Genomic DNA, 17,441 nt, shown 5'->3' with positions numbered 1-17,441 from the left:
CTCCCGCCCGCCCGCCGCGCATCCCGCGCCGCCGGTGCTGCCTGCCCGCCCCGCCGGGACGCGCCAGTCGCGCTCTCCCGGAGCTTCCCCGCGGGCGCCCAGGTGTCTGCGCCCCGCGGCGCTCCCCGCCCGGCCCGGCACGGCACGACTCGGCACGGCCCTGCGTGTCTTGCCAGCCGGCGTCCCGCGGGCGCGGAGCCGATGGCGCTGGGCGGGAGGATGCGCCTGAGCCGCGTCTGTTGCGTGTTCTACCAGCTGTGCGTGCTGTCAAGCGGGCTCGGCGCAGGTAAGTGCGCGCCTTTCGCGGGACAGGACGGGACGGGCCGAGCCCGGGGCGGCCTCCGCGCCCCGCCGGATGCCGGTGGCGGTACCTGGCCATTGTTAACCGCGCCCGCCCCCCGTAAGCGATGGGTGATCAGATAATGTGCGCCTCGGCTGCAGCGGTGCACTGAGCAGCTTCGGCTATACGAGACCCAGTTTCCACTGGCAGCCCTATCACCTTTCCCGGCTGTGCTGTTCCTAGAGTGTGAGATGAATGGGTAAATAAAACTGTTTCCTGTCTCAGGCTAGTGGAGGTTGTGTGTACTCAGATGTTTATAAACATGATGTTGGCATGCTGGAATTTTGGTTATATTGTGCTGTAGTGTGTGCGTGTGTGATGTGCGGACATCACTAATTAGTGATTCTAATTCAGTTTCATTATACGAATKATCATGATACAGCATGTGCATGCAACTGCCACTTGTATGTGCMGCTTTGATGGTGTGTGTGTATATTTGGCTACTTGCAAAACATGCTGAGAAGAGGGTTGAAACGTTCAAATTTGTTCAGGCTTTCCTCAGCAATTTTTTTGGCTATAAAAAAGTTGTTACTTTGTCTACATATTGAAGGGTTTATGCAAGTTTCCTTGCCTGGAGGTGGTGATCAAAAGGAAGAACATCCCCAGCTACTGGTACAAACACAACTTTTGCCCAGCTTGGGCTCTGGCTTTGTCTCAGTGATCACCAAGGACCCTGGTGTGTTCCAGGCACATCGGCAGGCAGAAAGCTATCTTGCMGCTGGCCCCCTGCTGTGCTTAAGGACCAGATAAAAGGGACAAATGAATTCCACTGTGTTTTTTGTGGCATGCTTGTTGGTCTAGGTGTCAGAATGACCATCTTGTAGGGGGCATAGAGTRGGTTTTACTGGATGCTGTTCAGTGCTCCACTCATTTAAGGCATCTGCTGGCTTTCCCGCAGGTCTTCATGCTTCAGAAGAGACTGAGGAGTGGGAGATCGTCTTCCCTGCACTGTGGAGCCCAGGCCAGCAGGAGCCAGCTGGTGGCAGTGGTGGTGGTGGGGGTTGCAACGCTGACCCCAGTAGTGGGAACCGAAGCAGTACTTTCAGTGCCCCAGTCACACCTGGCCCAGTGGCTGGCAGTTCCCGAGAGGTGCGCTCAGTCTCCTCCTCGGTGGATGGGCAGGCCCAGGCTGTAGGGGAGGCAGCAGAGGAAGAGGACACTGAGGATGAGTATGAGTCTCAGGAGTTTTACCACTGGTCCCCCCTGCCCCAGGGGTCTGGTGCTGCCTCTCAGTTGCCYCCACCATCTCCCCCCCCACCACCCCCAGCTGAGGATGGAGATGAAGTGCTGCTGAGGATCCCAGCTTTTGCTCGGGAACTCTACCTGCTGCTCAAGAGGGACAGCCGCTTCCTGGCTCCTGGCTTTGCTGTGGAGGAGAGGCTTGGGGGTGAGGGCAAAAGTCCACCCAGGGCTGCACAGTCGCTACCTGAGAGAGCGTGTTACTACAGTGGTACTGTCCTGCGCTACCCAGGCTCCTTCGCCTCCTTCAGTACCTGTGGTGGATTGGTAAGATGACCTTGCATGCAGGGGTAGCAACCAGGTCTCCATCCAAATCTGTTCATTTGTTGCTTTTCACTCCCATTCCTTTCTTAAGATCTTACTTCTTCCAATCACCTTAGGTCTTACCTCTGTACCTGCCATTGTTTTTAACAACTTTCCTATTCATACTCTGCTGATAACATTTCTCAAATAGAAATTCTGCCTTTATCTTGTACAATTTTGGTATTATTTATCCCATTTCCAAATACATAGCCTTCTGGTCTTGTATTTCCATCTTATACCATCCTTTCTTAAACTTTTCTCATCTTCATCTGCAATTTTAACTTGCTTTCTGAGGATGTCCATAATTAGTTACCTCCATGCTCCCTCTCTTTTCTTTTCCCTGCCTGATCATCTCTCCTCCAGTCCATCTGTAATCCATTTGTTCTTCAAATTTATTCTAAAGTTATCTTCCTCAGTTGTGTTATCTTCCTTATCTTCTGCATCTCAGTTTTCAAATGGTTYTATCTTTCCTATTCTACCAGTATTTTACCAGTGTCTCGTTTCTCCTTTTCATTACTCCTTTTCTTTCATCTCTTTGGCCTTTTTTCTCTACCTCACAGCTTCCYACATGTGATACCTGTAGTTACTTGAATTTGGGACTTCTTTTAACTCCTTCATAAARGAGTGCAATGAGTATGTTCTCAGCAGAAATGTTAATACAGTCAGACCTTTTCAAWGGTTATTACTTCAGTGGAATAGCTCTCTTATTTAAAACAAATTTCACCTGCTATTATTTCTGTTGCATCAGTAATGGTTTTTGCCAGATAAGGAGCAGAATGGGTACACTGACAACAGCAGTGATGATCCAAAGAGCTGCAATCCTGAGATACTTGCGGGTGGATGGAGAGTGTAGAGAGAAAATTTACCTGTGATAGTGTRAAATGCTGGCAGGATTTAAAACAAAACCAATTATTGCCACTATTATTCTCATTTGGGGCCTTTATATATTTATAAATATATAATTATGATTATTGTATAATAATTATATATACTCTCATTTAGGACCATCACAAATGCACATGCATGCAGCACTTTACAGAATACAGAATACAAGAAGTAATGATGCTAGGGAGGGTTAGCATCCTCCATATCTTGAGGTTTGGGTGTAAATCACCTTAGCCACTTATAGATATTTTCTTGTATTTCTTCTTATTTTGAACATCTAACTTGTTCCATTATTGATTCATGAAGATATGCCTTTTATCTGTATGGCCATGAAGTGAAACCAGTAAAATGGAGAAATTTTGACTGCTAATTCATTTGCCTGTCTGAACTTTTTCAAAAATCAACACAAACTGAAAATGGTGGATTGACACCATAAAATATTTGCTTGCACTCCTGCAAAGTGAAACGGCCAAGTTTCACACAACTCTTAAGTGGCTGGCATCTAATTATTGAATCATTGCTAGAATGAAAGTTGAATTATTGAATTTTGTCAGATTTTCTGAAGCACGATAATAGAATTAATTGTGGAGAAAAATATYGGAAGTCAACTGATGGTGATTTGAAAGCAATCAGGTAAAAGATTTTTGTGTTCTGGAAACATGTTTTGCTTGTGTGCTCCTTGGTTCTAGAGTTTTATTTCCTTCTATGTTGTGTTTGGGTAAAATTAGATTTGAGARAATCTTTGTAAAGAAATTGGTGGAGATAATGATCACCTTTTCATTATGACTGCTCAAAAGCAGTGCAAATCACTGCAGATGTGTAGCACCTCTGATTTATTATATAAATTGAAATTCACTTTTTAGATAGATCCCAGTTTCTCAAGAGCCCTGTTAATAATTTTTGTGTCTGTTAGACTTTACTAGGGGTACCAGGTTACCTCAAACCCTTTGTCCATCTAAGCATGTATGTGCCCAGATCGTGTTCTCCATACAGAAAACTGCAGCTGAAACATAAAATATTCTATAWATATCTAATAAAATTGGAAACTGTTGTTGATGTTGACTGGTGTTGTCATGATCCTCMACTGTATAATCTTGTTTGTGGTGAAATAGTTCAGCATGTGTTCTTCTGAGAGTGTTGCTGCATCAGGCATAGTTTAAAAAATTGCATTGTGGTGTCATGTCAGTTAGCATAACAAATTCTGAGCTATTTGTCACACTTTATTCAGTCATTGTTTGGGCTTTATTACATATGTAGGTTGCTGAGTTTCCAAAAATATTGAAAAAACAGCCTGACATACAGTGCATATTCCACCCTGTTTCAGCTAGGCCTGGCCCTTCAGATAGAGCCGTGTAGTATTTCAACCTACATTTTCTTTTTTAAAGATGTAAAATAGCACAGAAATTTGAACCCACAAATATTTTTTTTGTAGTTACGAGAATTAAAATTTACTTTTTAAAAATTACAATTATTATTTTAAATTTTAAATATAAAGACATTTCATAGAAAATATGAATATCTTAGATAGACTCTCACTTCAAGGCCTTTCAGAATTTAGTTTAGATGAACTAAGCAGCAATAACTTTGGAAAATCAAACATGTGGCTGGTACGCAACTTAGATTCCATCATTCTGCTCTTCAGAATTAGTCTTTTAGTGAATCTTTTTCCTTCAAGGAAATMTTTTTCCTTCTTTCCTTTCCTGTCAAGGAAATTAAGTGTAGTCTGACAGACAACAGTGATTTTGCTATGCAGGAGGAAGGGTGAAGGAATGTAGTGGTTTGGTCATCATGAGCGGGGAAAGGTCTTACCAGACAGTACAGATGTATGGCTGTTTATGTAGGACTAGTTTTGTCAAAAGGTACATGATTTTCAATAAATCAAAGAGGCCTCAGGTGAATTGTTGTGCCATCCATGCAGGATGCTCGTGTTGGTTCCAGCTTCTCAAGGCACAGAGACCTGACATGCCAGTATTATTCCAGGAAATTGAAAAAAAAACCTCTCTTTAAAAATCAGCTTCTAGACAGAAGAATATTGCTGCGCATGTTAGGCACCTTGTCCCTTTGATGTAGAAATGTAGATGCTTTTTGAGTATTTCACTGGTTGCATTTGGGTAAAGYTTCTAACATACATCACAACAGTAAAATTTCCCCATATTATTTCACAGTTCTTGAGAACTTTGGTAGGGTATTTTTTCTTATGCTATTCCTCAAGAGCAAGTATGGAGGGGTGAAATAACAGGGTTCATAACATAGCAGGAAAACCATGCAAATAGAGGTGAGAAATGAGAGCTGTACTCCTAGATAATTACTAACCAAATTCTGGCTGCAAGCATTGTCYTCATTCAGCCATGTATCTTGACAAAGAAAACATAACTCAAAGAAAACAACAAGTGGTTGTTTTCCAGTAAATTTAAAGACTGGAGTTTTGCATGGACTATCTAGAAACTTCATTGTGGTGACCTTGGGGCAACCTCAGAGCTCTCATGAGCAGTGGTGACAGTCTCCTCCAACTTCTTGGTAAAACACTTGTGCATACTTACATCTCTGAAGCTCGGTGGGATTTACTCTGAGTACATTTTGGGATTCTGCATTGGTGGTCGGGGAAGATGAATAAGGAGTTTGCTGACTGCCTAGTTCTTGTTCATGGTAAGCCAAATAACAGGATGTAAAGAGTCCTGCTGATGTCAGTGAGACTGCTTCTCTGAAGGTGATGAATTGCAGAGCTGGACCATTAACTATTTAAACAGTTGTTTCTTCTGTTTGCTTGTGTTCTGCCGTAATATTTGAAATAAGAAAAAGTCATGTCAAAGGTTATTGAACAGTTTCATTTGTGGCTGGTTATATATATATATATAACTGGTAATTTTTATTATACTTGCTGTTTGAGAACTTTACGGTGGACTGAGAATTAAGAACTCAGACTACTGGTTCTTAATCCATTGCTAGAATGAAAATTGAAGTAGTCTCACTGCCTTTCCCACAGAGCACCATAAACACAGCAGATGTATTCTTTGTCCCCTACTCATTAAATTTTAAAAAGAGAGGTATTAATACAGGTTTTTCTCAGTAAAGAATTCCTTGGGCAGTAGTCTATGGCTGTGTACTGACAGGCAGTATTGGGATTTCCCGTATGCTTCCTTTTCTGTTTTCCAAGGCAGTCTGTGATAAATAGAGAACAGCTAGGTAGCAAAAGGATTTGGATGTTTTTTGATTTCTAAAGCAATGGGATATATTTAGGCTCTCATGAGCAAATGTAGACAGAGAGGGTGGACAGGATAATGCAGCTTCTTACTGCTGTGCTGTTCATCTCACCTTCTTAGCAGGTTGGCTGACAGAACATTTCCAGAGCTCTGCCTAAGAAGACAACATTGACATTTTGGTTAATTTACTGGAGAGAAGTTTTGAAATTCATCTGATTTTCAATGGATCTTAAGGAAGTGAATCAGGCAGTAGCATATTCATAATTGTGAAAAGTCAGTGTCAAATGCTATTTCCAATTAAAATTAATGTGCATTTCCCAGTGACTTAAGTTGGAAAAAGTCTTAGCGTATCTCCAATCCAGCTTTCCCTACAGAAGTGTATGGTGCTTTTATTAGGCCTCATTGCCACAAACAAGCAGATATTTAAAAAATCAGATCAATAGTTTATAAACAAATGCTTCACCTAAACAGCACGATAGAAAGCGATGCTGCTGTGAGCAAAAGAAATGATGGTTGTTCTGTGCTATGGCCATGCACAAATGTGCCAAGTACCATTGGACAACGGTATTTCTGATGGTAACTTTTACAATAAAACAGAATTAAATAGGGATGTGAAAAACCTGSATGCTTTCTTTGGCTAATGGAATGGTTGTTCAGCACTTCAGTAAGATTTGAAAAAAAATCCTGAAATACATGATTTTTTTTACTTCTGACAAACTATGTTTTGAAGACTAGTGTTATTAACTAATAGTAATGGAATGAAACATGATGGATTAAAAATACTTTAAATTTCTTAGGATATTCTACTTCCACATGACCCTTACATTCAGGACATTACAGCTTCTAGAAAACTGGAATTTTATTTTGTACCTCTCCATCAAGGACAGTCTAACTTTGTGGCTTGTATCAAAACAAACAGAATGAAATTGGAAAGATCAATAGTAATAAAATCAATTGAGGAATTTATGTTTTCCTGAAGTTCTGCACACATTCACTTTTGAGGAAAACTAAGTTTTGACATCTTCCTAGAGAGGGATTTTAACCACAGTGTTTCAACATTTTTATATGGGAWAAATCCCAGTGAATATAGTTGARTTACACTTCCTTGTGACTCCTGCARTGAGAGTAGTGYTTAGTATGGCAAGTTGACTTGAATTTTTGGACAGCTGAAACAGTTTTGGAGTGCTGCGCAGAATTTCTACCTTTTGGTCGCGCAGCTTTCAGTGGCAGCTTAATGCTTAACCTGCTGCAGCTCCTTTGCTGGCACAGGGTCTGATGGATTGAGGATGAATAGGCTGTTTGCATGTGCTGTGAGTAACGTGTCTATTTTCTGCGCAGTGGACATGGAAGCTTGCTTTTGTGAGTATCCCTGCCTTTGTCGCGCTCTGGGAGCAGGTGGTCAGAACAGCTCGTGGGCTTCACACACTGCCTTGGGAAGCTTGGCCACTACAGGGTGTGAGCTCCTGCTGTAAGRCTCTGAAACTTTAACAGACTTCTTGCTTTGATCAGGCTGGAGGGCAGCTACCCCATTACACATCCTGAAYCATAGAGTACCAACATGCAAGCTGAAATGGGTTAAATACCCGGCCTTTTGTCAACCAAATGTTGGTCCTCCCCACCTTGGTGACCCTTGCAGTTACACATCCGTATTGAGTAACTTCCACACCAGATGCTTTTCCAAAAGAAATTTGAGACAATTACAGCTTCTTTTATGCTGGTGGGTAAGCATTAGAAAACAGAGATCACCAACAATTTTTCCTAAAAGAGTAAAGAAAAGAGACTGTTAGCAGTCTTTATGGTTCATTTGATATGTACAGGCTAAAGTTTGACATTGCAGAAGGAGGATTATAAAATTGAATAGGATTATCCTTACAGGCTGCCAGGATAAAATTAAGTACACTCTCTCGTTCTATTCACCCAGCTTCCTGGGATCCTTAAATGAAGGGGAGAACAAATAGAAGCAGTCTGCCTACTGTTGCATTATTAGTTTGTTAGAGAAATGGAACTTTGCTGAGAGGGACAGAAATAAACTGTGAATGGGCRTACTCTATGAGTATCCCATACTGAGAATTCACGGGTTTAACAACGTTTACTTTGTTGTCTTTAACTGTGCCTTGTTTGTATTTTAAATGCCTTTAAATGGACAATGTTAAATTTGTGATCAGTGTAAATAGGGGAGCAAAGTAGGGCATGAGTGAAAATGTCAGAACAGAAAGCAGCTTTKCTCTGTTCTGAAAGTGTTTTGAGTCCTTTTTCCTCAGGAAAAACAAACAAACAAACAAAAAAAAACAAAAAACAAACCCCAAGCATCCTTGGGAAAATAAAGCATTGTGACAAAAATACACTTTTTACCTCTGCATAAGGTAGAAAACCAACAAAATGTGCTAGTGCTCCTGGAAGAACACATTCTTTCAGTGTCTGTTTTGAAACTCATCTGGGTCGTTCCTCCTGGATTTACATGACAGTGGAAGGTGGGAAAGAGGAGGGCAGCCAGATCTCTAGGACGTCTGTTTTCCAACAGGGCAAAACAAGTTGTTTACATGAGGTTACTTTGGCATGCTTAGGCAGAGACACATATGCCACATTTTTGCCTCCAGCTGAAGTTTAGCTGCTGAGTTTGTAATCTTTCTGTTATATTCAAATCTCTTCATTAAAATACCACCTTGAAAATATAATGAAGCAAAACTCAACACACAGTAGAGAAGCCTGAGAAAATTAAAATGGAGAAGTGTCTGTGGCTAGCTGAAATAACTAGCATAAATGTACAAGCAAAACACTATTAATGCTATTAAAAACTTGCTGAAGGGCGAGTTAATTACAAACAGAACTATTAAACCTAGGTTGTGGGGTGAGGTGGGGTTTGTTTTGTGTTGTTTTCTTCCTTTTTTTTCTTTTTAGTAAAGGAAAGGAGTACTGGCAATGGCATCCCTTTAGAAGTTTGATTACTGTCATTAAGTGCCATAAATCAACAAAGATCTGTTTAAAGATACAGAAATAAACCCTCTTTGTTTCTGTTGTCCTTCCTGGTTCTGATGCTGCAGTCTGTTACTACTCCTCTTTGTCTTACTGGATGAAACATCTTTTGGTTAGATTTTTATTTTATTTATCTGAGAACTCTTCTTAATTCATGTCTTTTAAACATAAGAACAGTAATGTCAATGTAAAGCTAGAAGATTTAGAAAATCAGTTTTGACTTAGGCCAATACTACCTTTGAACTGTAACGATCTCTGTTTCCTTTAATATTAAACACTGAGGCATGGTATGCGAGGCTTTGAGCCATGATGCCTCAGACCATKTGGTAATGATTCCTTTCTTCTTCCAAGAACTATCCTACAATCATGCAGTTGCTCCATCCTGAGACAGGTTTGATTTGTGATTCCAATCCTACTTATAATAGCCTTCTTTTTCCTAAAGTGCTTGGTTTCAGTACAAATGCTTCCTTTGCAATATATTTCCAAGTGATACTTAGAAATGAGAAAAGACAGTATCTCCAGAGTAGCTTTATTTAAAAAAAAAAATGGTATTTCTGTGCATTACCTGAGATCTCTATCCACTGTAATTGACATACAAAATTATCAAGGTTATTTTTCAAGATTGGGAAGTGAGATGGTAAATTGGAAAAACTGGGTAATTCCATTACTTAAATTAGTAAATCAGTAAAGTTTTGGCCTCCTAATTYGAAGTTAACTGCTTTAAAAAGAAAAGGCAGAGCACTGAGTGTGTCTCCCAGCTACAACTGCTGATGTTAGTGGAATCAACATTTTCTTCAGAACATGTATCCCTGGCTTATATAGTTCATGTATGTGCCAATTATTTCTTCTCTGGCAAATGAACCAGGTTTTTTTAAAAGAACCAAATATTTCCATGTTGCAACCCTTGTAATACTATGTTTAAAGGTCTTTCTCTTTTAGAAGTTTTCTTGCAGGAGTAGAGATTATTTTGGTTGTTAATGATGGATTGTGATGGGGACAAAGAGCAGCATCTGTGATCTCCACGATAAATAACATAAAAATAGGGGGAGCTGGAAGATAGGGAAAAAAACAATAAAAAGCATTCGGTGTGAAAGCTGTGGGATTGGTGGTAGCTGAGACTACTCAGGGAGGAGTCTGTGGAAGCCAATGGTTGTGTAGAAGTTGTGTTCAAGTGGTGAAGTATCTCTTTGCCAGGTGATGAAAAGAGCTACCTCAGTAGAAAGGAGTGAGATGAAGCCATTTGGATTTGGGGCAGAATGAGGTGTTTGCAGAAGTTTTTCTGTAGAGTGTGTTTCTTCCATGCTCTCTCAGGTGACTTCAGGGACATAGCATGAGGGGTGGTTGGTTTCTCGTTGCAGAATGAACAGTGTAGTGAAAATAGTGTGAAATATGCTGAGTGTGTGCATGAGCATGTGTGTTATATTGCATATCCAGACGGTAGTTGGTCAAATTTTTATAAACCAATAGCCCAAAACATCTATATTAGTTTTAARATCAGATGTACATCTGCAGTGCATTAACAGTTCAGTTAACCTTTTGTTGTTAACATGTCATTGCCTGGAAAATCTGGTCTTTTTGTTTATTTTTATTGCTTTTCATAATGGCATAAATAAGCAAAAAGTATTATTTGGAAGCTAAAGAATAAAGAATATTTCTTGTGTTAATTTTAGAACAGTTCATTTAGAATGAGAAATCAATCTCCTAACATTAGCTGCTAGTAATGCATACATCTGCACGTAAGTGAATAGAAGTAAAATTTTTTTGGAAGCCTGTGCTGTTGAATGTTTTTCTTGGGTCTACCAGTACTTCAGTCAGAATTATTTTCTGAATGAGTTTTGCATCCAAAAATGTAGAAATGTGCCCAAAACTGACTTGTGAAGTGATTTAGTTTCTGTGTGATTGTCTTCCAACAATTGCATATGCTTGTTTTATGATCTCAGCTGTGCTACCTTAAGTTCTCGTTAGATGTCAGAAGTTTAACTGGGTCAAGTCAGGTCAAGCTTATTTAGATAGCAGTAAGTTAAGGAAAATGCAGATATTTCTGCACAAGATGTTAATTCAGCTGGGGACATCTTTTTATGCTTCAGTACAAAGTAAATGTCTTGTTATGTTCCTCTGGGCTTCAGGAGATGCTGGGTGGGAGAAGTGCCCAAGTGATGGCTACAGCCATTATAGTAATGCCATTTTTTATATAAAATATGAAACTGTGCTTCAGATGTGCATGTTTTTGGAGTGCATGATTTTCTTTTTGCTTTTGGTTTTCTTTTTTGCTTGCTTGTTGGGGGCTTTTACTCTTTTTGATTGTGTTATTTTGTTTCTTTTTTTTGTTTGGGGTTTTTTTATTGTTGTTTAGTGGGGTTTTTTGGTTTGGGTTTTTTTTTTTCCTTTTGATTTTATCTGATTAACCTGACAATTGGATTATAACTCTGAAAACTCAGATTTAACTCTGCTTCTAGGCACATATGGAGTGCTTTGGTTTTCTTCTGAAACCGGGACACTACCGTAAGCTACGTGCGAAACTCTTGTAATTTGTGCAATTTTGAAACCTTCTGACAATTGACAAACTTGTTGTAAGTTAGGACACAGGAAGTTTCTTAGGTGGTTTTATGCCTAAATAAGAGATCACCAATCTCTTTTGTCTCTTTGTGACATCAGTGGATCTCACCTCAAATATTTGTTTAGAAACCCATGAGTGTAGTGAGGGAGTTTAAAGGAAAAGAGGGTTTATGGACTACAATGGATGCAATTAGGCATACAAAAATCTTAGTTTTCCAATTTCTGGCTAATAGTCCAGCATGGTTCCCTTTTTCTGTCTGGTCACCTGTCTGGTCATCTTTTCTGTAGTAGCCTATCCAAGGAAGCATAATAACACATTTCTTGAATGTCCATTCAGGGTTTCTTTATTTTTTGCTTCCAATACCAAATCATTTGCATTGGAAATAGTGGAAGGAAATAATTCCTTTCCTTTGTATTTCCTGTTGAGTAATCTAGCCTTTGCTTATTTCMTATGACCAATTTCCATAAAAGTGGCCAGTCAGACTGATGGTACTTAGTTCAAGATGCTAATATCAAAGCTCCCTTCTGACACCATTAGTGTTCTTATGCACATAAAATCAAGCTAACTTAAAAGGAAAACAAGCCTTTATCCAAATTTACTTTTCTTCTTTAGTTTCAGTAATAATTCCTGAAAAAGAATTAGGTACTGTGCCTTCTTTCATAAGGGTAGTAGAGCATTAGTTCCTTTGTGCAGGAAAAGGTAAATTAATACTTTTTTCCCTAAAAAAGGGAAAGAAGGGTCTAGGTTTAGAAGTTAAAAGAAAAACAATGTTTATAGTTGAAAAAAAATACATGAATTTCAGTTAGAAGTCATAGAGGGATATCACTTTCATATATTTTAAWTTTTTTTAGCAATGTGAATCTAAATTTATAACAAATTGTCCAGCGTCCTGTTTATTTCTCTTAAAGCTGTCTGTTTTGGYGTCATATAATTCTAGAGATATAAAAAGCCTAAGTGTAACTTCATTTTATAGAAGGACTAACTTTATTTGTTGAATTTTAGTTCTAATCCTAAAATATATTTTATTTTCCCTTCTTGAATCACTGTTGTCCACAGTTGTCAGTTTTGGCAAATTGAACATTTGAATAAAACAGACTTTCAGAGAGTATTGCCTTGAATTAACTAGTGTTTAATAAGGGTAATAATAGTAACAGTTCAGGCTCTGTCCCAGAAAAAAAAAAAAAAAAAAAAAAAAAAAACCAACAAAAAACCCCCCCCAAAAAAACCCAAAAAACCCCCAAAATAATGGAGTCATGGATAGATATTTCAATAAGGATTAGCAGAGATTAAATTTCTCTGTGGACAATCATGGGTGGGTTTTGGAGCTGTGCCACATCCTTCGGTGGCTGCAGTGAAAGCACATGGGTTTGAACAGTGATAACTCATTGGTATGCACTATTTAGGTGTTTACATGGATGAATCAATTTAAACTTGGATCCCTTGTACTGGTCTTCTGGGTATTAATCTAGGTGCTAATCTAATGCTATTTCATACACGGTGATATTTTCTGTTTAAACTCCTGCGTGGGACTAGGTGTAGAATACATATTGCTCATCCTTTGTGTATTATTRTATGTTTTCCTCCATAAAATACCATTTCAGATTCTGATGGGAAAAGGGCAGGCTTTTACTGGAGAAATGGATTTAATGCTGTTTCATTTGCTAAAGGTACAACRCTTTGATTCCTTTTCCAAAAGAGTGGTTTCTAGTCTTACCACAAGAATTGCTGAAGTTACTTATATTACACCAAAATGTTCTAAAGAAACATSTATGTGAGCACAGAGTCTTTAATTGCAAGGATTTTTTCCTTAGGTGATATGTTTCCATAGGTGTTGCTTTTTCTGTAACTAGCCATGTTTAGCTGTGCAAAGAGACTTTCTTAGGCAGTGTTAATAACTACTGGAAGGTTGTTGTGAAATAAGTGATCTGAAATATGACTCAACCAGCTCATTGTAAAGAATTTTTAACTTAAGTTTTATGGAATAAAGTTTTTTAAATCATGGCTTACTTTATAGAAGCTCTTGTATTTATTCTGGAAAGGAGTTAYGGCTGGGTATGTGAATTTTATTTTTTCTAACAGAAAGTCAGTGGTTGCGTTCCATTTTGTATAACATGTACTTGATGAACAAAACCAAATGAATGTTAACACCATGCCTTACTTTGGACAACATTACAGCCACAATTTACAGGTTAGGTGGCTGTTTTAAAAATGGATTTTTATGTCAGTTATACTTTGAATTCTGCAAGTAAAGGGCTGTATCAGACTTGTTCAAATATAATTGTATTTTGCTTTTCATTTTGATTGTAGTTTATTTTATTGGCTTGTATTAGTCRTCTGTGGTTGGTTGAATGTATTGCTCCAGCATACTTTTTGAAGCAAAATAAAGTAAGGCTTTTCAGAACATTTCAGGCAACAGAGAGGAAGCATTTTTATTCATTTGTCAGTTGGTGCATGCACCAACAATGGAGTTGAAGTCATGCAACCACATAAAAAGTATATTTAATACAGGATTGTACAGGGGATAAAATGAAGATCTTTGTCCATAGTAAGCAAGCATTTGATATTTTAGGGTTTTTTTTCCTTAGGTTTAGCAGCCTTGATAGTTGGCTAATGCTTCCTTTTGTAATGGTGTTTAGTTTCTTTCATTCATGTGGAAACCGTGCTTGAATCACAGTCAGCTCTGATCATTGTGTTTTTAATGAACCAAACTGAAGACATGGCCCTTTTATTACTTCCAGCTTCTTGGAACATATGCCTCATGAAAATGCTCATGAAAATGAGAGCTGAGAAAAATGAAAAATTATTCTGTAGCCTTCATAAGGACTGATTGAGATACGAAATCAAAAAAACAAAATCCTGGAAGACCACTGAAAAGTTTTCTTCTTTTAAAAAAATAGGTTTCTRTCTGTAGATAATAATTTAGAGCTGTGAGTATTGAAATTTTCTATGTTCATTTAATAGCATTTAAATTATTTCCAAAGAGTAATAGTATTTTTAATGGAAGTGAAGAGGAATAAATTAGCTGGCCAACTTTTTATTTTTGCACAGACATTGTCTTCTACTTGTCTTCTCTTTAGTAGCTCTAGCTCCACTCATTACTTATTATTTTTAAATAAATTAATTTTGTAACATAAATTTGAAGGCAATAGATTTTGCTACATAGCACAAATTCAGAATCTTAACTATGTAAAATAACTTTATATGTACTGTCAAAGCACTACCATTGATCTAAATCAATATGAAATTAGATCTGAATCTTAGTGTTTAGACAGCTAGGATGGAATACTGTATCTTGCTTTATTAAGCATATATTGGCCAGAGCTGATTGAGACCATGGCCATAATAACAACCTCTTTTTTCTTTCCTTTTTTTTCCCTTCTATAATTGAAAAACTCTCTTCTGATCTGATTGTAGGCCTACAAAAGAACTAGAGAGGGCTTGTAGTGATAGGATAAGGTAAGAGCCTTTTAACTGGAAAAGGGTAGGTTTAGATTAGAAATTAGGAAAAAATTCTTTACTCAGAGGGKGATAAGGTGCTGGAGCAGCTTGCTGAGAGAAGCTGTGGGCATTGCATCCCTGGCAGTGTTGAAGGCCAGTTTGGATGGGGCTCTGAGCAACCTGAGCTAGTGGAAGGTGTCCCTGCCGATGACAGGAGAGTCAGAATGAGATGATTCGTTCCAACCCCAAATCATGCTATGATTTTAGTGATTCAACTTACGTTATTGAGCTAAAAAGTCATCCTGTGAGGCTGTCTAGCCTTTCCTTGGAGCTTCTATTTCTTCTGTAATAGAATGGGAGATTGGAAAATTCCAAGATTTAATTCATTTTTCTGCTCAGTTCAAGCTTCTAAGGTAAAGGGTAGGAGCTACTGAGTGAAGGGAGAAATGACCAGAAAGACCATTAATTTATTGCATGGTGGATTGGTGCATTACAGTTTCTGTTTAGTCACATAGTCATGGTTGCCRTAAAATCTGTATTGCTTTAGGCATCTAAGGATGAAAGTATTGTAATTATTTCTTAAGGATTTCAGAGTGTGTCTTGTGTGCTGTTATGGATATTTTGAACATTTAATAGCTGCACTGCTAATGAAGTCTGACTTGCAAATAGCTGTTTCTTTTCATGATCATATTAGTCAATCCTTGCGTAGTTACCTGTAGCAAATGAATAAAGCAGTTTTTTATTTTAAAATTTTTAAATATTTTTAAAATATTTTAGCTTAAACATCAAGGGTATTTTCACCTTGTGTCCTTAACCCTGTGTGTCTTGAAAAAAACAGGTTTGAAGTTGACTGTCACATACATTGAGTTTCATTTCAGTATCTTGTAGCACTTGAATCAGAAATGCTAATTTGATTTTAAAAATTCATAAATTACCTTACCTGTGTTGCTACCTGGGAATAATAGGTTTTCTGTACCTCATAAACTTTCACAATGCTGCATAAAGAAAAGAAGAACAAGCCAGTGCTAAATCTGCATTTCTTAATTTGTAGTTACTAAGTATAAATCTTTAGGTATTTATAATTTTGAATGTATGATTTTARAGATATAATTGTGGAGTACTTTTCTTGAGTGAACATGAAACTGTTCAGGTGAAGGAAAATGGAAGTTCATGTACTGCAAACTCCAAATTCCTGACGATCTCTACATTCTATAGTCTGTCTCTGCTTTATCTTTTCCTCCTCATTGAAAAGTTGTAGAATGTAAGCACTTGGTAGATTAACAGATGTAAAGCTGTTCTATAGTTGTGTATCTAGAATTTGATGTCTGCAACTTACTTAATATATTTATTTACACAGTAATTTTAGCTGTGCAACATAGTAATGGGAAGAAAAGCATGTACTCAGGCTTCTGTCAAATATTTTTAGAGTATTTTTTCATGTTTCCATTCAACTGCAATTTTTTCATTTTGTAGATGTTGCAATTAAAAATTAGGGTTTTCAGTGGTGATTTATGTCAAAATTTTAAAATATAGCCACTAGTTTTGACTGTCTCAGATATTTAGTATTCAGCAGTACAGTCCCCAGATTGAATGCTTGTCAAGAACACCCAAGTATCTTGGTAAAATTTAGATTCTAAGTCAATGGTAGAACAAGGTGAGAATTCAGAATTTAGGCAAAGACAGAATAAAATTAAATATTAGAATTGAAGTAGCATCTAGAGATCAGGACAACTGATAAACAACTTAGTAAAGCATCACAGACCAGTATGACTCTATGATTCTGTCTCCCCTCTTGGGGAGGTGTCAGTGTTGATGCAGGCAGTGGCATAGGTCAGCTATTATTAGTGCAAAAAAACAAATTCCAGCAGAACAGAATTATAGCGATTATTTGGCCTAAACTGAGGAGCTATTGAACGAGCTATCACATCTTTTAGAAATCATACATACAGCAATGTTCTGGAAGCATAAATTCATTCAGAATTGCATCACTGTGGACTTTTTTAAAAACTTTGTACAAAGACAGTTGTATTAATATTCTTTTTTATTGATTCTATGTTACACTACAGGGGATTATGTAAAGTTTTCGTTAGGCTTTTTATCTTGATTTGCTGTGTATATATACTGCCCTTAGGGCACCAGGACCATTTTTGAAGATTTGCTCACCAGCCATCCATCCATGAAGTCCATACCAGGGCTGGATGTTTCAGGGCCTGAAGCTAGGCTTGGCATTCATTCTAGATGAATTTCGTGAAGTTCCTGTTGATAACGACTCATAAATGCATTTTTTTTTTTTTTTGGGGGGGGGGGGTGGCACTAAAATGAGGTCACGTGAGTTACTGGTATCTCCATGAGGCCCACATTTGTGTCATTATATGGCTTTAATAAAGGTACTGAGGGCTCTCGTTGTCTACTGCTTTCTTTATGCTTTTATCTGGCTCATGGATGACATTCTTTTTCTGGACTTTCTGTTCAAGTCCCTGGGGGTTACTTTTATCTATAGTGACCT

The 17,441-nt window shown here is 38.2% G+C and overlaps 1 protein-coding gene across 1 annotated transcript in view; it reads left to right on the top strand.

Annotated features, from left to right (window-relative positions):
• The first annotated feature begins 42 nt into the window (after positions 1-42).
• The window catches only part of ADAMTS19 (ADAM metallopeptidase with thrombospondin type 1 motif 19), a 118,687-nt gene continuing 101,288 nt past the window's right edge, over positions 43-17,441 (top strand). The window contains exons 1-2 of the mRNA XM_057385142.1: positions 43-286; positions 1,239-1,846. Of these exons, the coding sequence (XP_057241125.1) occupies positions 202-286; positions 1,239-1,846 (693 nt within the window). The 5' untranslated portion in view covers positions 43-201. The remainder of the gene's footprint in view (positions 287-1,238; positions 1,847-17,441) is intronic.

The sequence above is a fragment of the Malurus melanocephalus genome, unplaced genomic scaffold (assembly GCF_030028575.1).
Source record: "Malurus melanocephalus ecotype Western Australia unplaced genomic scaffold, MMel_1.1 scaffold_15, whole genome shotgun sequence".
Taxonomy (NCBI): domain Eukaryota; kingdom Metazoa; phylum Chordata; class Aves; order Passeriformes; family Maluridae; genus Malurus; species Malurus melanocephalus.
This window is presented reverse-complemented; position numbering and strand designations above follow the sequence as displayed.